General features: G+C 37.9%; 2 protein-coding genes across 2 annotated transcripts in view; one reads left to right on the top strand and one right to left on the bottom strand.

Annotated features, from left to right (window-relative positions):
* Window positions 1-24,628, bottom strand: part of CDC73 (cell division cycle 73) — a 112,854-nt gene that overhangs the window by 26,340 nt on the left and 61,886 nt on the right. The window lies entirely within an intron of this gene.
* On the top strand, window positions 15,868-24,152 carry B3GALT2 (beta-1,3-galactosyltransferase 2). The gene is made up of 2 exons (XM_005434167.4): window positions 15,868-16,462; window positions 21,287-24,152. The coding sequence occupies exon 2, from the start codon at window positions 21,395-21,397 to the stop codon at window positions 22,661-22,663; it is 1,269 nt and encodes a 422-aa protein (XP_005434224.1). The 5' UTR covers window positions 15,868-16,462; window positions 21,287-21,394; the 3' UTR covers window positions 22,664-24,152.

Raw genomic sequence — 24,628 nt, 5'->3', positions numbered from 1 at the left:
AAACGTGTTATATTGGTAGAATTTTTTCTTGGAGGCTCATTTCACATATACCTGTTAGTTTGCTCTCTTGAAGCACAAAAAAAATAAAGCTATTAAAAGTTTCTTATTGTGGTGTCACAAGGTACAAATAATGGAAGGGAAAAAAACCTCTAACTCTTTCATTGCACATTCAGTATCCCAATTGGTTTCTATGTAAAGATCCATACGTTTGGTAATATTTTGACCTTTAAAAAAGGTTAGGAGCAACAGACAGAATTGACAATTTGATGCCATCTTGTGGCTTTTTAATTTAGTAAATTAAATTTCTAGCTTGTTCCTTTATAACCTTTAAATTAGTACAAGATCCTTACCCAAAAATCTAAAAATCATTAGTTAACTTGTACTACTTCTGTGCAGGAGCATGCAAGTAAAAAGTAACATTTGATTCTGCAAAAAGTATTAGCAACTGCCTGCTTATAAAACATAAAGCAGCTTTCAGCTTCACCATCCATGATGGAAGACATTCAACCAAAGGCTGCTCTGTTCATGAAGATGAATGTAGTAGGACTGCAACATTCTGATCTCAAATGAGAAAGAAAATAAGTACATGTGGATGGTAAACTTGTAAAATTATCTTTAAGAACAGACTTCAATTCCACTGCTCAATTCAGGGTAGAGAGACTGTAAAAACTCATTGTGATTACCAGCAACTATACTATCATTGTCTGAGCGATTTAAAGTATTGAACCTCTGAAAATTCTAGTAAAGCCAGCCTAAAGAACTATGGGAAAAATCTAACACAGCTACTTAGTTAAAAAGAGTATTATTTTTCTAGAAATTAAGTCTTGTATACATCGATCTATGACAAACAGCCAAAAGAATGGGATGACTTCAAAAACAGGTATCTAACAACTGGTCTAGATGCCCTACTTTAAGCTTGACAGAAACATGTATTTCATACAAATAGCCTGGATTCTGAAAACACAAGGCTTTGTTCTAAAAATTTAAAGCCCTTAAAAGCCTTGGCGGGGCAGGGGGGGCGGGGGGGGGAAGTACACACAGGATCTTCCAAAGAACCAAGCAAAGCAATCCAACAGAGCTTGTCTGCTTCTGCAGTCTTCCTGATGATTCTCTGGCTTATGCTCCCATCAATAAAATTCCAGTAATGTTTTAAGTTTAACTAGTGTTTCACTTCTTCATTTTATTTGCACGTGAAACCGGTATAGTTTATTAGCATACTTCTATGTACACAAACCTGCATATGCAGTCCCTCAAGACAGATATTTAAATAGTAAATTGCAAGCCTTTAACTGCCTTCCTAATTTTAAACTCTGCTGTAAAAAAATAGAATTTGATAACAGGATCTAAACTGCTGTGGAAATACTGCCAATATCACAATCATTTTAACTTCCACTGCTTGTAATACTGATTACAAGGTCATTTCTGCTGTTTAGACTGTCTCAACTTCCTTATTGTCTAGAAAAAGAGTGTGGGAGTTTCGGCAGATTTAAAGATATTTTTATAGAATTAATTTAAAAAGGGGAAAAGTTTACCATTGTTTATCAAAGGCTTCTGATAGTAATTGCCTAAGGCAAGTTAACACCATCGCTTCACTACTTCCTACTTTGACAACTAAAAAACCTGATGTAACAAGACAAAAGGGGTTAGAAGAAATTCTATCATACTATATTTGTTTCAAATATTTCAAAATACAAATCTGCTTATACGGAAAGTCATTTCTTATCAAGCATAGTGTGAAGAAAAATACCAATTAATGACTGCCAATCCTCAGATTCAGTTGCAAAAAAGAAAACTTGACACATCTTCTCACAAAGATAAGGCAAATTACAATTTTCAAAATGCTGTTAAAGTTAGTACATGTAACAAGTTTTGCAAGTGTAAGGAAATCAGATGTAGCCAGTCTCTTCTGAATGAGAACAGTGTTACAATGATGGAGGAGAGGGGGAAAGGAGAAGCAAGGGAGGGTGGCGAAAATAAAACTATGCTGACGACTGAATTAACTGGACTGCTTGCAGATAGCTTAGGCAATGTTCTCGTTCTGCAGAGAAAATGGTTCCAAGCAACACAAATCAGAAATGAACCCAAATTAATTCTGTTGTGACTGAGTGATCAGCTAGGGACAAAATCATATAAATATGCTGTAACAACAATAATGATAAAAATTATTGGAGATGCTTTTGGAAAGAGTTAATGAAAGCAACAGTTACTAAGATGCCTTAAAACTATTACCCCCAAAGCTGAGATTTCAAAACATTCCTGAACAATCTTTAATGAAGCATGCTAGAGTTCCTCCCATCTTTATCCTTGCACAGCGTATTGGTAAAATTAAGATCTTCATCTTGAATTCACTAATTTCAAACCATTGCTATTGAAATAGCAATTCTGAGCTGAAAAGGAATGTTGGTGACAAAGCCAGATTAAACATGCAGCCCTTCCATTTTCCTGGGGATAAGCTGCTTTCAGCAAAAAATCAACAACTATTAATCCTGAGAACTTCAGAGGTTTTGTCTGTTTGTTTTAAAAATAAAGGCCTGCCTATAATACACCTACCTATCTTTATTTAAATGCCCCATTCCCTTGAACTAGAATGAAAAGACAAAAGCAGATATCATGAAAACATTATTTGTGCTGAGAACTCTTGCCCTTTGGGTTAATTATCGGAGCTGGCCTCACACTTATTACTCGGCAATCAGTATGATTTTTGACAAAGTTTAAGAATAAAAGGATTCTTTCAACTTTGAGAAAGTCAGATGCAAAGGTTCATATGCTACTGGTTTTCTGTATACTAAGGTCAGAACAAACCACATTGATTCAACAGAACTGTAATTTGCACAATTGTGAATTTTCTAAAATTTGCTAATGTTTCGCCTTCCTACTTTCAACTTCACACATTCATGAATCTCTAGTTGCAGTATGACCTCTAACTGCAAGTATTAGTCACTCATATGAAGTGGGTTTTCCACCAGAAACATTACAGAATATGGGGCTCAAAATTCATTTGCGCAAAAGCATTCCTGACATTCAAAGCTCCAAACATAGGTAGAAACCCACTGTTATTTCTCTATTTGAATCCTGCTTTGGAAATTGTATTCAAGGGAACAGTCATATGTACATTTAAAAAAATGTTGCTCAGTACAGAGCAACTGGTAGAGCTCACTTACACCTGTACTCCATGAGCAATAAATTTGCAAAGGAAAATGCTTAAAAGACCTCGGAATGGTTCCTTTGCAACTTCTGGAAAGACTCATTAAATGCTTTGTGTGAGAAGAAGAATTTTAAAACCTTTGCAGGTGCCTAAAATGAATACAGACGGGTCCTTAACTTCTGCATTAAACTCCTTCCAAAAACCCCCAAACTGAATCAAGATCCAAGCAATTGATTAACTTGCTGTTCAATGTCTCAATGCAACAGAAACTGAGGAGGCTTTTTCCAGACACCCCTCGGTCATACCGAATCCTTTTGCTAGAACAGGTGATGCTGTAATATTGAATCTTAATATACACGAAGCTATTAAAGACCTCAGTTTTTTTGTGATTGCTTGTTCAACAAATTATCCAGCACAACTTATTCCCAGTAGTACACATCACCCTGATGTGATCCTCTCCTTGCTAGTAACTGAAAAGATTATTTTTCTGTACCTTACCATCTTTCGCAATCCCAGCACTATGTTTATATATTACATTATGGTACAAGAAAACATAATTATCATGGGTGGTCATGGCCAGAGAGATGAAAGTAATTTCAAGTAATCACCTTGGAAGACTTAAAATATCAGAAGAAAATCCTGAAACTGTATTCCTTGAGAAGCCAATGCACAAAGCTGAACAGTGGAGTGATGAACTCTTAGTTGTTTGTGTTGCCTAGAAAAGCAACTGCTGAGTTCAAAACCAGCATGAGCTTTTTCAGGATCAAAAGCTTTAAGCCGCAGCTATAACAAATTAAACAAACAAGCCAAGAGATAAGAGGGCTTGAGTGATGGCAGCGATGACTGTAAGAATGCAACAGACTATAACCACTTTGACATGGAAAGAGCTATTCTGAACTATCACAGGCCAGGGAAAAGTCTAGAAAAGTGTTCTAACTGCGAGTGTCTTACACTTAAGGCTTCCTCCTTTATGAATAACAGCTAATCTACTACGCAGATTGAGCTGCAAAAGCTGGATTGTTGGGGTTTTTTAAACCACAAAAGGCAAGAGGCCTGTTATAACTGGAACAGGCTTGTAATACTCAAGTACAGATCCGTGCAGTCAGTCAAATAATGGCAATGAAATTTATGCTATCTCCAATTTTCCTCTCAACCCTTTTTATATTTCTTTACTTTGTGGCTGTACATTAAGACACCCCAACACAGTCCTGTTGGACACCCACTTGCTTCACTGGCTACAGCAAAGTGATAAAAACTGTGTGTATAAGAAAATAAGTAGTACTATAAAAAGGAAAGAAGTGTGTTTATGCCAGTTATCTGGGCCATTTGCAGAGCAATAAATCACCAGCATAACATCCATTAAAGCCCTCCTATCAACAAACTGTCCATTGAGACGGAGCAGATTTGCTATCTTGGGTGCCGGTGATAAAAACATTGACAAAATATTGAGACACAGGGCAGTATCTATAACATCAGACAAGCAAGTTAGAAATTTTTGCAGTAAATTACTATTCTGTTTCAAAGTCCTGCACAAAATTTATTCAGTTCCTGGACTTGCACATGCTGCAGTCATCCACACACTGTAATTCCCCCAAACGGGGAAGACTGGGCATTTTAATCTGCTTACAAGACAACTAGAATACTGCCTCTATGCATTTGTCCTGCCCTGGCTGCATCAGTTCACAGGTTTGCTTTCAACTGTAATATTAAAAAAAAAGTAATGATAAAATTATACGAAATAATGAAAATTAACCACAGAAACACCATAGTCACAAAAAAACCCCAGATTTTGTCCTGCTCTTACTCTATAATCTTATTCCTTTAAAAACAACAGACTGAAAGGAAGAAAATATGTTGTGTGCCATTAAGAAGGGAAGTGCATCAAATCAAATCAGGGTGCAAGAGTTGGTGGTGGATGGTGGCAGGAGGACGATGGGTGAACAGACTTTTTTGTTTGCTTTGTAATGCTGTGGCTGAGCACCCTCGATCATAACGGCAGCAAAAAGGTATCGCTTCTCCATGACAAGAACACAGAATCAGTCATTTTCCCCCCTTTCTCAAACACCTAAAATAAGGCTCACATTTAGAGTTTGTACGGTCAGATGAGCCCCTGTGAAATGTTTGCCAAGCACTATACATAATCACAGCATTACTCAAGCTTTAAACACAGCAACAAAAACTTCAGACAGAGCTTTCTGCAATAAAAGCACCTCTAGCTGGGGGGACAGGACAGGAGATACCGGCATTACTGCTTGCCCAGATTCTGTTCCCCATCTGCGACAGCACAATGGTCGTTGCCAACAGGTTGATCGTGTGTTCAGAGGAACTTCCCTGCACTCAGCTTCTATCACAAGAAGCTGGGAAGTCTGACCCGTAACAAATCTGTACCCAAACACAGTTATTGGTCACCTTGTGACTAAAATCCTATTTCACTAAAAAATACTAAGTCTGAGAGAAACCAACTATTTTGAACAGACACGGAATACCTTACATTTTCAATGTATAGGCTTGCTACATGGTGCCATATGAAAAAGTATTATTTTGAAAACTATTACGACTGGAGCTGACATGCGATTGCAATGTTTCTTTCTGCCTGATGATTCCATTGACTTGTATCAAGTAAAACAAAAGATTTCAGGAGATTTAACTATATGGAAAACACATCTATTACTGGATCAGAACGTTTACATTCAGATTCCAACAAAATAAACAGATCCTTGGAAACATTTTCCAAGTCAGGAAAATGCAAAGTCAGAGCATAGAAGCAATTTGGGATTTAAAAGAATAGACATACAAACTTCAAGAACCAAACCTGTGAAGTTCATAAGCAGTGTGCTTCTTGACAAATAGTTAGGTTGAAATAACTGCCTTCAAAGTTTTTTTACGCTATAGCATGCATGCCACAGAACTTCTGTATTATTGCTACAATATCACATAGCAAATAGATTGTGCAAACTGCTATTGGTATTTGTATCCTGAATAAATACATCACTCATACCACCCTACTGTAGAATATAAAAGCTGATGATGTTATATGCCTATATCCAAAAGTAACTGTAATGGCAATAAATCATGCATTAAGTTAAAATACAGGAAGAATTCTGGCTGTATCACACAAGAGTAATTTTTCCATTTGGCCTTCTGCCTCTGCTTTCAGCTTCCTTTGGCATTATATCTAAATTCCCCATTATTTTTCTCTCTTTAGTAGAGAAGATTAAATTAAGCCTTTCTCAAAGCACTAAGACTACAGCATTCAACTTTTATTTTTTCATTTTATAGATGATCCATACACTAGATAGAAGCTTGGAGATAGACTATCAATGCATTATGAGATCTAGTGCATAATACAACTGTTCTTTGAAACGGCTGGGGCAGAGCCGTATTTTTGGTAATGCAGAAATGCAGGCAGCCCTCTTAAATGAAGGTCAACTGACAAGGTCTTGTTTGTACAGTCTGGGGCCATTCCATTCAGAGATGATACAGGATACGGGCTGTACAAGACCTGTACAAATTTTAGGATCTTCCCATTATGCTGACTTTTATACAGGCTTCATCCACCACTGCAGAAAAAAGTAACACCCGGCCTAAATGAGCAGATTCAAAAGCATACTTTAAAACAGGTTTAAAAAAAATTTCAGATGGCTGCCCCTCTCTCTCTCTCTACCTAAATACACTCTGTGCATGTATACACACATACATACACAAACAAACTCATCTTTAAGAACTTCCCACTGTGAATGAACACCGAAGATGACAGACTGTGCCAGCCGGCACAGGTGAGGTTCACTGCAACTATTATTCCTGCTACTCACATGTTAGCAACTATCAGTCATCCATAATGATCCTGTGGATTTCGCAGTTTATCTGAAGGAAATCTGCCTTAAGCAGCAAGACCTCTTCAACCTCTCCTTCATCCCTCACATCTGTCCTGTTACTTCAAATAGCTGTTTCGCCTTTGAAAAGTCTACTGTCAGTGATGAAAAATAAACAAGATTTTTCTTCTGCAGCAATCTGTTGCAAAGTAAGATCCCCTCACTGGAAAACAGAGCACTTGGGTGGCAAAAAATAAAAGTGAGTAACCCACTAAGAGCAGACAATGTTTTGGAATAGAGTTAGGCTTTCAATGCCAAGATCTCAATGATAAAAAAAACCCTGAAGTGTAACAAGATTCCTCTGTTATGACACCCTGGAACTTTCTGTATGTGCTTCGGAGGGCTTCACCAGTCGCAAACAGATTCAATTAGACAGACTCATCCAGTAACTTCCTTGTCTTAATCTGATGGTGCTCTACTTTTATTAGAAAAACACCAAAACAAAACCTTTTGAAAAAGGGCAGCAGAGTAATTTTACATGTAGCTCAACAGGCTGGCAATAAGTACAGAAACGTCACACTTCTCTATTCATTCCTGTTGTTCCAAAAAGACATTCTGAAAATCTAAGACAAAACAGCTATTCAAGAGCTAACACCAGACTACACATTTCTTCCTTATTTTGCAGCTTCTGCGTTGTCATATTCTTGGGTAAATGAATATATGCCTATTTTGAAGAAAGAGCAAAACCCCTTATCTTCTCAAACAGACATTTTTTGTCACTGGCTAGTGCCTCGTTTGAAGAAAAACATCTGAAGGCACTACCAGTATGAAAGCTGTTCTAAAAAAAAAAAACCCAACTTACTATTGCCATCAGATCTCAATCAGCTGGGATCAAATATTTTGGGTAGCACATTTTCCATTTGACATGACAGAGGTGCCTCAGATTTAGCAATTTCATTAGCTCAGGGCAGCTCTGTAGGAACACGGCGCATCCACTTCCCAGGCCAGCAGGGCTGCAGAAACAGCACCGCCACACAGCATGGAGTGACTATTTATAAATCTTGCAAGCACCTCGTGTATGCTGCAGCATTGTTTCAAGAACAAGCAAGCAATTCTACCCAGAGCCATCAGAGCTTATTAGCTCTGGCCACACGGGACCTGAACCGCCTCCACCAGACCATTCAGACTAGGCTGATGCATCTATTCCCCAATGGACCACGTTCCACAAGGCTTATTTGATTGTGTGCATTATCATGTGAATACACAGATCCAATTTTAATCTGGCACTGGTCCCAACCAACCTGCTGGTGAGAGACGTAAAGAGATTCAAGAGACCTGCTCTAACTCTCCCCGCTGCATCCAGCATTTCCCACAATGCTGGCGCATCTCCTTGCCCATTCCATTCCCACAGCACACCTCAGAGAAGTGAAATGTCATCACATGTAACATTCTTCTTGTCATTAGGTAAATCCAGCATAGGGTCAAGTGCTTTTAAAAAAAAAAAAAATGAAAGAAGGGGGGGAGAAAAAGGGAAAGAAGAAAAAAAAAAGAGACTTATTCACAGCAAAGAAATCTCCATGTGAGGTGACCTAGATTCTCAAAAAAAGGGATTTCCTTTTGTATTGTATCCAGGCCTCATTAAATCAAGAAGGATTTTTTTATTCTATTTTATCACTGTAGTTGCTTACCTAGAAATGTAATGGAAGTAGAAAACAACTGTTGTCTTTTTTTGCATTATTATGCTTCTTACTGATATTAAAAGAATTGCAGAGCTTTTTATATTTGGCAATAAAAAGTAACTAAGGAAAACAATAAGCTAGAGATCCTAAGGTGCCAGGGAAAAACGAAAAAGTCAGGTTTGGGCTCCCCAAAGCTATCTGCTTTCTTCTGCTATGTAAACCATAATATTTGCCATGAGTAAAGTACAAACATGTATTAACCAAAACTCACAGAAAAAGCATCTGTATAAGTCTGAGTGCTTATTTACACAAATCCTTGAGAGGAGAAGACTTAAAAGAACCTGCAATGTGCATCATTATGACCCTCGCCCACGGTCATAAGATTTGTGGTTGTTTTTTTTTTTTTAAGAGGACGACAGTTTCTCATATGTTTTGAAGAGGTAGAGGGGTTTCTTTAGATGACAGATGCTCACTTTAAATTTACTTTAGTAAAACAGATCAGTGATAGAAAGCTTTGCAGATGCTAAGAATTAAATGAATATATATTGCTGTATTACATAAAAAATATAATCTTTAATTTTAGGCCACATTTTATTAATTCAGCATTAAATATATCCAGCATTTTTTTTTCCTGTTAAACACACACCTCCCTACAGTATGCATTAATGATTCTTCATATTATGTCTTCAGATGGACAAGATGCAAGAGCATGGACTCTGATTTCTTCCTCTGTTAGAAGCCACTAAATTACAGAAAACGAAAAATCTGGAATTTAAGTTTGAATTATAGTTTAGGATAGCAGAAAAGGATAAAAAGTCTCTAGTTCTGAACCAATATTCTCTATCAATTAACATAATAAAAAACGAGCTTTAAGGGATTTCCTCTAAACCATGCATTTGAGGACTAAGAGTCCTGGCAACTCTGACTCTACATGTGAAAAAATCCTCAGGCTCACAAAATTAATCTGGACTCTTACACAGATTACAGAAGGAATTATGAACACAGTTATTCAGACAAAAAGTATGATTTCCACAGCACTGTTTCCTTTTCCTTGGAAGCCACAAAAGGCATGTTATCATTTAAGTTTAACGTGAATTTCAAAAGCGGAAAAAGAAAGACTGCAGGACAGACTGGCAACTAGGAGTATGACAAGACATTTAGCACAGTAACTTAATTGCTTTGCTCATCAGAAGTACACACAAATGAACATTTGCTTCCAAAGGATTTTTGCCACAAAACAGAATTAACTTTGAAATAACTGAAAATCAGTTCAATGATATTAAGCACACTACATGATAAAAGTCAGCACCTATTAAAATTAGCTTTTCATTAATATACACTGACTGGAAGCTACTTCCAAGTTGAAGGAATCATTAATATGGAACATTAGGAAAAAAAAAGATACAAGAAACCGGCTGGCCAAGCTGAAGTAGTTCTATGAAACTAGGTGGTGTGCAGGATGTTGGGAGTCATTTTAGTTCCCCCAATGTGTCAAAGAGAGAGCAGCAGGGAACTGCTCTTAAAAGGGGGACTTACTCTCCATCTTACAATCCAAGTTTTCTGTTGGATATGAACAAATACCGCTTAATTTTATTACAGGAATAGAACCTCTTGGATCACTGGAGAGAGGATTTTTCCCACAGATTTTGTTGTTTTTCCTAGTTGAAGCCTCTGTGCTTTAAGAAAAGGCTTCAGGCATTAAAGACACTTGTAAACCTTTGTTATTTCTGCTATAAACCCCATGTCCCACAGAATTAGCTGTAAATGAGGATACCTACAGGATAGAGCTGTAGGAATTAATGTACTAGAGCTACTGTGGAAATGTGACAGATGGAAAGAGTCAGCACAGGTCTCAACCCCAAGTCACATGCAATTCTGACAGTTCTCAAAGTCCAGCTCTTCAATTTCACATCAGTTAACACCCAACCAAACATCTGCATCACCAATTTCAAAAGCAGGAGTTTTTGAGGCCGACAAAATGTCTCCATATTCACAAACAAACCATACACAGAGGGGAAAAAAATTTGACAAGCAGATAAACAGTTGGAGCCGCTAATCTCTTAATCAGTCTCACAGAAATAACAGTAATATAAAAAAAAAAAATCTACATAGCTCATCCAGCAGTCCAAGGACGAGTGCTGGGCAGGAGGTCTGCATCCTGGTGATGAACCTGATGGGCCAAGACCCTTGAAATCATTGGGAGAGAAGTGCTGGATGTCTCAAGAGCCTGAAGATAGCTGAAGGGAAAAGGGTCTTTCTGTGCCTGTTGCAGGAAGGACTCAGGCAGACAAAGGGCTGGACAGGTGGCAACAGCTGGAGCAATGTATTTTTTTCCTTGGGCAGAAGAGCTGGTGGCCTATTACCTCCCACAGGATGCCATCTTCCTGCTTTAAGATATTTGATCTTTAAAACATTTGATACGTAGTACCAGTTCTTCCCCAAAGTCTCCCTTTCTGTAAGAATTCAAGTCTTCAATGCAAATTCTCACGCTGGGGGTGTGCGTGTGAGGGTGAGTGTTAGGGGTAACAATCATACAGGACAGGCAGGCAGAATCAAACAAGTCATAAGGTAAGGGAAAAAAAAATAATCTATTTTCCACAATGGTTCTTTAAACTGCCTGTGAACATTTGGTACTTCTGCTGGTTGGCCTTCTCCCCCCTGCTGTGCTGAATCAAAGCTTCATGAAGTCCCCACTCTTCTCAGAATGCAAAAGGAACAGTTGTGACAGGCAGAAAATATTCTGCTGGCACTGGACTGTCAGTTCATCAGGGAGTGCTGCACAAACAAAAATTCTGCATAATACAAATGAAATTATGTTGTCCATCCCCTGGAAGAAAATATCTGCATTTAGCACGCAATCAGCAGTAACTGGATGCAAAGCCTGGGGGAAGACATGAAAAATCAGAATATGGAAAAGAAAGAAGGTGTGATAAAGCAAGCAACACATTATTGACTAAAGAAACATGTATGTCTGGACAGTAGTTCAATATGCAAAATTTATGTAACATACAAACTCAGAAGAGAAATAAAGTAGACTGAAACCATTTTGTATTTTGGCTTTTCAAGTGAATTTTGAAGCACTTAAGATCTGTGTTCCTCAAAAGGAAGCTGTGATAGGAGAATGGATTAAATTCCTGTTGGATATCTAGAAAGTCAGCTTGCTTAAGAAAAATACAAACTTTAGAATTATGAAACATGCCCTTGAAATGCTTCCTAATGCAGACTGAGTAAGCAGCATGCTCCTTACCCGAAAACCTCACTTACTCTTTTCTCTCTCCCACAACTTTGCAAAGGTAGGAGACGTGCTTATATTCCTTACGGAATGATACAACATTATCGACAACTCATTAGCAAAGAAAAATTCAGAATAACTGTAAAACTTCTGTAGTTCTGTCACCATTTCAGATTGATCTACATTGCTGCATTTCTGTTTTAAATTCAAGACATTGAAAGATTAATGAAATCACTGAGTTTATGACTCGGGGATTAGAAGAGTGTAAAAATCCTGACCATTTATAAAAAAAACACAGTAAGCATAAGCTGGTTTTTACAACTGACTAAGCAATGGTGAAAATCTAAGGAAAATAAGGCAGGCAATACTGACACTTGTGGTCATTTCTAGATTGCTATTTTTATTCAGTTACAAACGTGCTTGTGATCGTGAAGAAACATGCTGGGATCAGAAAGTAGCCAAAAAATTTACAAATATTTCACACCACCATTCCCTCTCCACTCTAAATGATTTATTGGAGAAGTACTCTTTTTGAAACAAAGAGAAGAATGGCCACTGGCCATACACATAATAGTTCTTAACACAGAAAATGAAAACTAAGCATTTATGACATTCTGTATTAACACATTTCAGAATTTTAAAAAAAAAAGTTTAAAAGCAAAAATAACCAGCCTTGAAAATGTTGCCATTAATCTTTCTGAACTGAAAACATTCAACTGAAACTTGAAAAGTTTTCAACACATTACAGCTGAAATAATACTATGTTTTACTATGGTAAAATGGAATAAACTTGGCAAGTGTTCATGGAATATGGCCCATATGAGAACATTCTGCTGACAGGTCAGCTATGACGTACATATGGAGTTTAACCTGCACAGGAATCGCGGTGTTCACAACACACGGCCACCAGGCAGAAAAATCACCGAGCAATACACACCTGTGAGCACTCCAAACTGATTAGAGAAACTTCTGTTAACATTGTCAAGACTGAACTTTATTTAATGGCTCAATCAATGGGGTCTGATTTATTTTAAAACCAGTTCGACAAGATACCCTCTAAAAATGAGATGTAGGAAGTTTAAGGTTTTTTTGAGGAAAATATTCCACACGTATACACCTTTGTTTTGCAAAAGTACATTTTGCTTTGTTCACAGTTGCCACGTGCACAGGCTGTTCTAAGCAGCCATCTTTTCTTACTCCTCGCATCTGCTTCTGGCTTTGCAGAACTGGCTGAACAACTGACACAGTTACTCTGCAGTGTACCTTACACACGGGCCACACATCTCCACATCAGAGTAACTCCTCCTTAGTCTTAATAGATGGCAGCATTTCAAACACAAAGATTGCAGCTTCTAATTTAAGATGTAACCATAGTAACATTACAGAACATACTACTCCCTGGATCAAGAACAAGCAGTCCACTGACCCTTCACAGTGAGATTTAGCCGAAATAAAGCTCATTCCAACCTCCAGCCCAGCAAGATTACTAAAACCTTCAGGTCATATTTCCAGTACAAAGCAAGCTCTGCCCTCCTGAAATACCCAAAACATACAGTATCAGATAAAGACAGTAAAGAGGAAAATGCTATAAAAGAAAGAGAACTTAATCCTGAAACTTTTACTTTCTAAAGCTACATCAGTCACACCTAGATAAAAAGTAGCAGAAAAATCGAAGCTTTTCCTTACTTTTCTGTACGATGAGCAAAGACCCACTCATCCTTTAAAAGCAAAGAAACAATGAACAAAAGAAATTCTTCATTAAGATTTAAGAATCCAATATTCAATTTGTTCACATGGGAAGATAACCAACTTCACACATATCATAGGAGACAGCTCTGCCTGAACTTTACAAGCTATGCATAAGTGATATGGTCATATAATTAAAAGCCAAAGCTGATGTCTGTTCCCTTCTAAATTTACTTTAAAACAGATTCTGTTTAGAAAAAAATGGCCCTTGGGACTTTAGTACCTTTAATATTTACTAATAAGTATTTACAGATAAAAAAGCCCAACAAGCTCTGCCCACTCCAGTAAGTAAACATACTACACAACTCACAAACTTTCAGGAGATACACTTCAGGCATAGTGTAGTAGTAGTAAAAAAATTAAGTTGGATTTCGTGGACTTCAAAAACCATTCTGTTGAAATTTAGACCTGTTTCCCAAATACAATATTATGCATCTTACCTGAAAATTCAAAAATCCGATGCAGATTTACATGCCGGTATGTGAAAAAACATTACTTGATTCTATGTAAATCAACACGGGTAAATTAACTACATTAATATCTCGCTTGATTTCCTACTTGTAGCCCAGAATGCATCAAACTTGACAGTACTCCTAGCAAACTCTGTCATGTTTGTATACATACAGCAACAGATTATATAAAGTTCTATATATTTTATATAGGGTAAGGATAAGAAAGCTTTGTGTGTTTCAGTGAAGAACTCTGCAGACTGAGCACACATGCAACATTTCAAAGCACTGTCTCTCAATTATTCATAAACATCCTAGAACAGTAAACAGTGCTGGACACAGGTCCCTCCTCTCCCACTCCACTGCCCTGCTGACCCCCCCGACCCCCCCCCCCCCCATTTTTCAAATACAAAATTTTTTAGAGTGGAAGAGATTCAAGTCTTTATTGATAAGCACATTATATTTATAATTCACATGCAGGGAATATGCTCATGCTCCTAAAACATCCTCAAATAGAATCATAGGATCTGTGGAAATTGTCATTAGGATAGAAAATGCATACATTAAAAACATGACTAAATTAACAGAGAAAGTTAGTGTACATAGATGATTTAGTTAGGAGGATATAAATCTGATTATGTTTTTAGTAAATTATCAGGATATGCATCTAGAATAGTAAAATGCACTGACTGCCTCGGGAAGCCTTATTTGCGAGCAAAGGACATACCTACCCCCAATCCTACTAATCAGAGATACAATATGATAGAGCAATTGCATTTGCTTTATCTTTAGCTAAAAAAAAATAAAAAAAAACAACAAAAAACCCAAAAAACCAACCACAAACCAAAAAACACCGAAACAACACAAACCAACCCCACCCAAAAAAACCCCAACAAAATCAAAAAAAAAATGACAACCCACAAAAACACAAATAAAACCCCAACAGTCTAAAGTGCTAGTCATTAGCTTTCCAGAATAGAGTGGACAAACACAGTGACTAATAAATACTTGCTAAGTATGCTGCTAGCTTTCTATTTTCTGAGCTATCTATTGTTGGTTTGTTTGGTTTTTTAAGAGAGTAAATGTAATAAGATGCTTCAGCATAGAAGGGTCAGTCATTGAAAGGACAGAAAAACAAATTCTATAATATAGGTGGTGCCTGTAACAGACAAAAGACATCTTATATCTATCAATAATTGAAATCAAGTGCCCCTGATTCTGCAATACCAAACTTCGACCTTTACCAAGAAAGCAAGCCATTAACAGCAGAGAGGCAGCTTAACAGCATGTGCTTATACATTAGTGTCCTCCAGCTTAATTGACTAACCTAAGATTACAAAAAGCAGCTTTTATAGAGTAAGCGTGTGTAAAGGAAGTATGAGCAAACAAATACATTTATATTTTTTTTCCTTTGGCATGAAGGTAAAAAAAGATTTATACTCCAACAGAGCCAAATGGGTTAAGTCAAGCTTCGTTTCTTAAATGCTTATAATTCCTTTGCACTGCAGAACAGCTTTTGGAATACGGGAGCAGAATATCTAGCATTAAAAATCCCCTTGAGAATCATAAGTTACAGTGTCAAGGAAAAGTGAAAACAATTTGAAAAAACCCTCAATCATTCATTTAATAATCATACAATTTTTATACGATTCACCTATCATTATGCTTGAACTGAGTAAGTATCATTTATCAAATAGGAGCAAGAGCCTGTAAAGCTTTCTGGCTGCCTTTGGATTTAGTCAAAATGAATGCAAACAATCACGTGGGATTCAGCCAAGCAGTGACGTTAAATTCTGCTCTGTCAGAAGACAGCATCTGTCAAAGCCCACATTTAAACTGCTGCCTGCCTGTGCAGCAGCCGAAGAACTACGGAATGGATTTTATAGACCAGAATCCTCGGTTAAAACAGCTCAAACCCATTGCTATTACTGCCTAGCAACAATGAAGGAAGGAATAGAGGGAAATCCTATTACTGAAGGCAACTGAACCACTACGCGCTCGCACTCCCTCCTAACATTGCCATTAGAAATATGGATACTGAGGACAAGAGAACACAGCACTGCATTGTCCGACAAGGGAAACACCAGATGTAAAAGCTCCAATCCATCGGCCGTGAATGCCAGACCGCCCCGACCAGACCAGAAACGAGAACTACTGTCCTTTTGTTTGAAGGATGAACAAAAAGCCCCAAGACAAGGACAACACTTATGAGCAAGGAAGGTAACACAGCAACGAGCAGACAGATGGACAGATTGGATACTGTGAAAAGCAATCGCAGGAAGCAGACTGTTGGGGGATGTGCGCATGTTCGATAGCATCTTTTTTACTGAAGTGATGGCGTGCCAAAACTATTTTCTGTGGGTATAATCCTCGCACCACAAATGGCCTGACCAAGGAAGGTATGTCGAATCCTTGTGTGTGATATTCACTCAATTGTCTGTTACCTTTTCAGCCATTACAGATAATGATCGCTCATAACACATCTCTGAAGGGGGAGAAAGAATTCTAGCAGGTTTTCCTTTCCCACAGCACAATGTCACTACTTTACACTTACTAAAGGCATTGCTTACAGTCTGCACAAGGTTGGTGTGGCTGGAGAGGAGGGATTAAAGGGATAATGTTGCTACTGTAACGATTGCTTTTAACCGAGACATTAAAAACTCAAACCCCTCTGAAATAGAAAAAACAGTTAGAAATCCTCTCAAACTAGGTCAGAATTAATCCTTACGTGAAGTAATCTTAAAGCACTGGTAAAATGGTCACAATGGGACACACTGAGAGCACTGAACCATCAAAACAGACCACGCAGCCAAATTACATTATCTGAAAAGTACCGACAGACCTTTTTACACTTGCTTCCCTTCCCCCTCCCCCCCCCCAACCACAAGCAAAATGTCATCAGGCTAATATTGACCAAGCATAAACTGCAAACGTGCAAAAGATTGGACATGATTTAAACCATCAGCAGCGCAATCAGGCACCACATTTTACAAGTAACATCAGGCTCCCCTGACATCCATCCCAAAAGGAAACCTTCAAACACTACAGGCTTAAAATGGTGAGCACAAAATTCTCACACCATTGTTACAATTTGTTTAGTATGATAACACTGAGTGTTTAACTTGGATTGTAAAATGACATTCCATCTAATTGCCATTCATTTCTATTCATTGTTGAAATTTAAATACTTCATCACTAGTGGCAAACAAGCAAGATGAATATTTGCAATACAAATTTACGTCCTAATTTAATACACCACAGAAAAAGTGCTTATCTGCAGAATCTACTAATAAGCTGTAATAAATCATTAACTGTCAATATGAATATTCTTTCTTTGCCCAAGGCAATGCTAACATGCACTAAAACAACTGCAACTGAAAAGAGTTCACATACCTAAGGATGCAGCACACAACAGTCATCGGTTTCAGATCACTTAAGACATTTAGACGATAAAGTCACTTTCCAGAACTTTTAAAACAAACAAAAGGAATCTACCCTCAGGCAAGACCCTGGGAGAAGCATGCCTAGCTAGTGGTGCCACTTTCGTATCCAACATCTAAAAACCTGCACATCAAACCTCATCCCGAGTACTGTTTTGTGCAAAAGATTAATGCAGTTTGCAAGTAAACTCAGGCACATTCTGCAAGGCCTAATACGCAACTGCTGCTGCTGTTTATCAGAATGCCAACAGGCTGCCTTTTGAACTCTTCCCTCTAATTAAAGTTTGCCCACACAGCTAATCAAAATATGAAAATCCAGGACTTGTAAATAGGAAGTCGAATACTTCAATCTGCAGAGCTGTAATTATAGAGCAGAACTGAAAGTGCAAGGAACCAAAACACCAGCAGAGCACAGACCACAAATAAAAATTCAAGATGCATTCACAGTTTATATATTTGGCTTTGATAATGCATCAGTGACTGCACAGCCAAGTGCCAAAAATGAAGTAGAACTATTATAAACCATACCTTCAAGCTGCAGTTACTTGTAACAGCACACTTGCAGAAGACAGGGTTGATGGCTTTGAGAGAGACCTTTTGCTACATTTAGGTTTTCTTATGTACTGCCAATGGTTAGTACCTGTTCATAAGCTTTCTGTGAAATTAAATTTTAAGCATTTGGGCAAAAGCGGTAATGATCTAACCCTAACGTGAGAGAAAATGGTATTTTAAGTATACTATTTGATGGTGGGTTTAATATATATTGACAGTTGTTTGTTTTTAAACGATGCATCCCAGCACATAGTATTTTTTTTTATAGGTGCAATTGCTATTGCTGTATTTCAAGTACTTAATACCCACTGTATATTTTGAGATGTTTTACACCTGAATATCAAAGAAAATGTGACAAAGTTATTCAGTTTTTTTCAGTCAATAGTTTTATGAAGCTAAGTAATAATGTGAGCCCTTCCCCTACCCATACAATGCCTTTTTAAAGGGCAAACAGAGACTGAAGATTTTCCAGGAAACTCCCACTTCGAAAAATCAAAGAAATATGTAAGTGAGAAATGACTCATAAATATCTTATTATTCTAGTTCCATCCCTCTGTAAAACTTATTTTTATGCACAATGTGAGCATGCAGTCAAAAACAAAAAAAAGGTTTCAGCCATTATAACTGCCTTTTCTGGGACACTTCCTAGTGCCTCGCAGAAAGACAGCACCTGAAAACAGTTTTCAGTTTACACAAATATTTACATAACTTAAGATTCTCCCTTTTGCCTACTGTGATATGAAAGTAGGTGCACAACAAAACACTACCTCAATTAAAAATTAAACACAGGTTAGTAGTGCAGTGCAGATTTGCTGAAGTACTTGCATCTAATGACTGCAGTTTTAGAAGTGGAACAATTAAGTGTGACAAAATTCATCTGATTCTAGCCGCTACTCCACATTCGTGAAATTCTGGTTTTGACTTTTTTCCTAAACTGTGTATACATGCAATGGAACGATAATTAATCAAATACTCCCACCTTTGCCCTCCAAACTGGTACCAAACAATTAATTTTCCAGAGATCTAGGGTACCCTTTGAAGTGACATTTATGTTTGCTTATGCAGAGATATTTTTCCCAAACAGCTGCATGTTCATTTAAAACTCACTGCACACTGCAGAGGAACTAAAAATGTTTAGTTTTGAGGGGAGGCTTTTATTTTCTAAGCATGCAAAAGCAGGTGCAAGTGGTCAGATAAACATAAGTCTTCTGTATTTGGGGTTCATTTTCTTTTACATAAGGATAAGGTCTGAGTTAAAGCAGCACAAAAAGAGTAGTGTGGAATTTCAGGTTAATTCTCCTGCTACATGCTTTAGACACATATGTTTAACAGCTGTAGACTGGAAAATAATTTTTATAAGGATAGCTCAGTCTCTGGTAAGTGGCAGCAGTCCCAACCAGTTAAAAAAATAGTATCAGAAATACTTTCAGTGAACTTTCAAAACAGATTCACAAATGCTGTGCACAACGGCAGGGAACAGCTTAATAGAGCACTAGGCAGGTATTTTGCTATTTCAGAAAAAGAATTAAAGAGCAGCGTTGCCTTTTTGGATGCGTTTGTCACAAGCGACAGCTCCTATCCCCGCTTACTCGCTCCCCCTAGCGGAGGTCAGCGGCACAGGCCGGTCCGCCCCGGCGCAGCGCTCCGTCCCCCGGCTCCCCGGCGCTGGGGGCGAGGCGCTCCCTGCACGCACCTTACTTTGTGTATATATGAACTGACATACAGTAATTAAAACAAGCCTCGGTTCTACGTCTCTCCCCACCCTTTTGAAATACAATTTTTTCCCTTACATGAACCAGGCGGCCTGAATGTTAAGTCACACACGTACAATTTAATAATCCGTTATTCAGTGGCGTTCTCATCTTAAATTACTTCCTTACAGTGTAAAATCCTGTAATTTCCCACAACACGTCACTTAGTTTTTAAATGCAGAAATTAATCCAAATATTGGTTTTAGAAGATAGCAGAGCAATTAATAAATTACACATTTATCCTAGAAATAGCAATTTTTTATGGACTCTTGTTCAACTGTCATCCTTTCTCCTACACAAAACCCTAGGGCCCAGAAATAAATTAGACCAAATTGAATATCACAAACGAATTGCTACTGTGCAGTGAAAGGTTCATTTACAAGATGATTTGATCAGCTTTTAATATGCAGCATCATGAAGCTGCCATATTGACTCTGCTCTTGAATATGAAAAAAAATTTAAGAGAAAATGAAGCACAGACTGCTTTGGCACTTTTTCCTACAGTTACAGCTGCTGGTAACAATACTTGAAATTTCTGTATGATATCAGAAGTATGGTAGTTACACATTTATAGAGAAAAAACCTCCAAAATCACGTTCATCAGCTAGTTTGCCAGAAACTTAGTGCTGTGCAATTTTACTTCCAGTTAACAGGAACACTCACCCAGGATCGCTGCATGCCAAAAATCAATAGCTTAATTTTAATCCAGCTGTTTATGAGCCTGGCACAACAGCGGAGTGTTCCATTCAATATTTTCTTTCAATGTGGAGTAGAAGGTTTAAAGGTGCCTGAAAGGTGACGGAAAATGTTATCCCGTGTTACCATCCAAGAGCTGTGCAGTGAGGTTACTGGACCCTGAAAATTAATTTTGACAGGTGCATCTTCTCATTGACTTTCTGAACGCAGTTGGGGCCGGTGGAAACACGCCAGGCAGTGTACTGTGACTAACACAACTCTGCCATAATCAACCTTGCACCGTCTGTCCCACCACCAATACATGACCATTTTACAAAAAGGGTTTTTAAACTGTGAGCCGTACTAGCCTCTGCATGTCAAATCAATTTTAATTAATGCCAATAAACCTTCCATCTGGTATCAAGGCCTTTTCAGTCAAGTCCTTCTCAAACACTGCACAAGGATTTCACAGTCAGGATACATGAAGCTATTTACATCTACTTCACACTTCTGCTAACGAGATTGATTTTTAATTATCTTTTTGTCTCTGGTACCCAAGATGGTTGTCAAAACTTTTTACCACAAAACCAAGCATTTGTATAAGCTAGTAAGTCAAGTAAACTTTAATTATTAAATGAGGTCGGCTTCTGGCATAAACCAAACCTCCTTTTTATTCATATAGGCTGGTTTGCAAAAGAAATCCAACTCAGCTTTATCTTTATACTAGTTTCTCATTGTAACCTTTTACGTTATGAGGGTATAAAATTACAAAGATTTCTGATTTTCCTTTTCTAAATCTTTGCAGACAACTACTCAACATGAACAAAAGAAAATGAATACCAAAGAATAGCAGCGAATTCAAAACACGATCAGAAAAGCACTGTCTCACATCCCACCATTGGATTCTTACAACATGCTTCAGTGGAGAAGACGACACTGCTGCTTCGCAAAGATGACCTGGAATACCAAAAGGTCTCTGTTCCGCACCCATCTCATTGGCCTGATCTCACTTGTCTTTCTTTTCGCTATGTTTCTGTTCTTTAATCATCATGACTGGCTGCCAGGCAGGGCTGGATACAAAGAAAATCCCATGGCTTACACTATACGAGGATTTAGATCTACAAAAAGCGAGGCAAACCACAGCTCTCTGAGGAGCGTGTGGAAAGACGCCGTACCTCAGACGCTCAGGCCCCAGACAGTCACCAACTCCAACAACACCGACCTGTCACCACAAGGAGTAACTGGTTTGGAGAACACCCTCAGTGCCAACGGAAGCATTTACAACGAAAAAGGCACCGGGCACCCCACATCGTATCATTTCAAATACATCCTCAACGAGCCTGAGAAGTGCCAGGAGAAGAGCCCTTTTCTAATACTGCTCATCGCTGCAGAGCCAGGCCAGGTGGAAGCCAGACAAGCTATCCGACAGACTTGGGGTAACGAAAGCCTGACGCCTGGCATCCGAATTGTTCGTATTTTTTTGCTGGGATTAAGCATCAAGATAAATGGATACCTCCAGCGGACCATAGTAGAGGAAAGCAGACAGTACCATGACATCATTCAACAAGAATACTTGGACACCTACTATAATTTAACCATTAAAACTCTGATGGGAATGAACTGGGTTGCATCTTACTGTCCACATGTTCCATATGTCATGAAAACTGACAGCGATATGTTTGTCAATACTGAGTATTTAATACACAAGCTTCTGAAACCAGACCTTCCTCCAAGGCACAAGTATTTTACAGGTTATCTAATGAGAGGTTATGCACCTAATAGGAACAAGGATAGTAAGTGGTATATGCCACCTGATTTGTATCCAAGTGAACGTTACCCTGTATTCTGCTCTGGAACTGGTTACGTTTTTTCCGGAGATTTAGCAGAAAAAATATTTAAAGTCTCCTTAAGCATCAGACGGTTACACTTAGAAGATGTGTATGTGGGGATCTGTCTTGCCAAGCTGCGAATTGACCCTATGCCTCCACCCAATGAGTTTGTCTTCAATCACTGGCGAGTTTCTTACTCCAGCTGTAAATATAGCCACCTAATTACCTCCCATCAGTTCCAACCTAGTGAACTGATCAAATACTGGAACCACTTACAACAAAATAAGCACAATGCCTGTGCCAATGCAGCAAAAGAAAAAGCAGGCAGGTATCGCCATCGTAAACTGCACTAGAAGGACAACGCTCCCTCTGTCAAACGTACTCCATGTGCAATTTGTAAATACCGCTGAACGCATGTACAGTGAAAATGGATGAGCTAAATGGGACAGCCTTCAGTTGATCCCCATCACAACATAGTGGAGTCTGAAAATTATTTTTTTAAGTTAAAAAAAAAAAAGTATAGCTCTTGATAACACTAATATTATGAAACTATAAACAAAAGGTTTTCCCAGCAAATTTGAGTAAAAAAACCCATGGTATATAAGGACTTTTGTGTCAATGTGCAATAATAAGCATGCACACTTTGGTGGTACAATTGCTGATTTATGTGCCAATAAAATATAATGAGCATATTTTCTACACTAATTTTTTTTTAAAAAAAAAGCATTCATAGCTCTAGTTCTCAATGAAAAGTCATTACATTGACATCTAGAATTGCTATAAAATAAAAAATTTAAAATGAAGGAAATGCACAAAGGGCAGATCAGTTTTACCTTCTAATACCACATTAAAATTATATGTTTCTTCAATGTACAATACATTTAGCTGTGTCACATTTGCAATTTAGTAAGACACTACCGAGAACTCAAGCACTAAGAAAGTACTCCCTTTGAAGTGGGTCCAGTGTTGGGAAGGTTGCTTATTGTGGTTAGGAAGGAGGGATACACAAAAACAAAGTTCAAAATACTGCCCTTTTGTACATCAGCTTCAGGAATCCAAGCAGTATTCCAGATTCAACCAGATTCTCCTCAGAGTTACTAAAAGTTACTTAATTCTCTAGAAGTCACAGGGCAAGCTCCTAAAACCTGGTGCCAAGTAATACTTACCTTGGCAACTTCATGCAAATTCATCTAATCTGCTATTAATTTCCTTCTGTAAATTCAAGGTAACTCAAAGGCTAATCAGAAATGCAAAATAGAACTGCATGTCTTTCACCATAGCCTAAAAAATGCTCCATTTTGTGGAAAGAGGGAGAAAGCCAACCAAATCTTTGTTGATTTTGCTCTTTCCTGCCTGCCAAAAAAAAATAATAAAGTAAATAAAAAAAAAAAAAGGATCAGTCAAGTGAAAACAGGTCTGCTAGAAAAAAATCAAGCCACACACCTTACTTTATAGGTGGGGAAGACTAGGCCATAATAAGACTGGGAGTTTCAGATAGCAATATGGGCAAGAACAAAATCTAAGGTATTTTAAAAATTGAAGCCACAACATGTACCGCTGAAAATAAATTGCGAGAAGTAGATTTAATGTATTTACAGGTTTCCAGTTTTCTAACAAACAGAACTTTTAAACCTTATTTTCCAGCAGAGTTACAACAGAGTTGTATCAGATTCAGGTTATTCCTATTTGTCACAGTGCCAGGGTAAGCAATACCCACCTCTGATTCAGCAGCAAATGATGGAACTGTGATTAGCTTTCTGTTTGACTGGGACTTTTTAATTGGATTAAAAAACAAATATTTGATGTACTTTTATTATTTAATAAAATTGATTATATTTATGGTCTTCAGACTTCACTTTTTATGGGAAAGCTGCTCAGGAATAAAGCAATTTCTAGCTTTAGCATTACTTTACTTTTCTAGTGTTCCCTAGTTCATAAAGCCTAGTTTTCACACCACTCACAATACAGAGATCACAGCAAGGGTTTTTTTTTTCTTTGTAATGAAAAGACAAATCACATTACTGAGCACTCTCAGGAGCCCTAAGGCTGTCCGTATGCAGGAACTTTCACATATAAACAGATTCTATTGTACCAGACTAGCTCCATGAAGCAGCTCTAAGAGCTCCTGTTGAAGATGGGTATGGGAATTTTATCTCCACCTTTTTTTGGTGATCCTCCACTAAATTTTGTCTTCTGCTGTATTTGAGGTATGAAAATCACACATTTGTGCATTTCCAAGATACCTCAAATTGCAGAAATGCCCATTCTTGGGGAAATGAAATGTGGGTAAAAATAGTAACTTTCTGCAGAAGAGATTT

Source organism: Falco cherrug, chromosome 12, assembly GCF_023634085.1.
Source record: "Falco cherrug isolate bFalChe1 chromosome 12, bFalChe1.pri, whole genome shotgun sequence".
NCBI classification, from domain to species: domain Eukaryota; kingdom Metazoa; phylum Chordata; class Aves; order Falconiformes; family Falconidae; genus Falco; species Falco cherrug.
The sequence above is the reverse complement of the archived record's forward strand: the minus strand, read 5'-3'. Positions and strand labels throughout refer to the sequence as shown.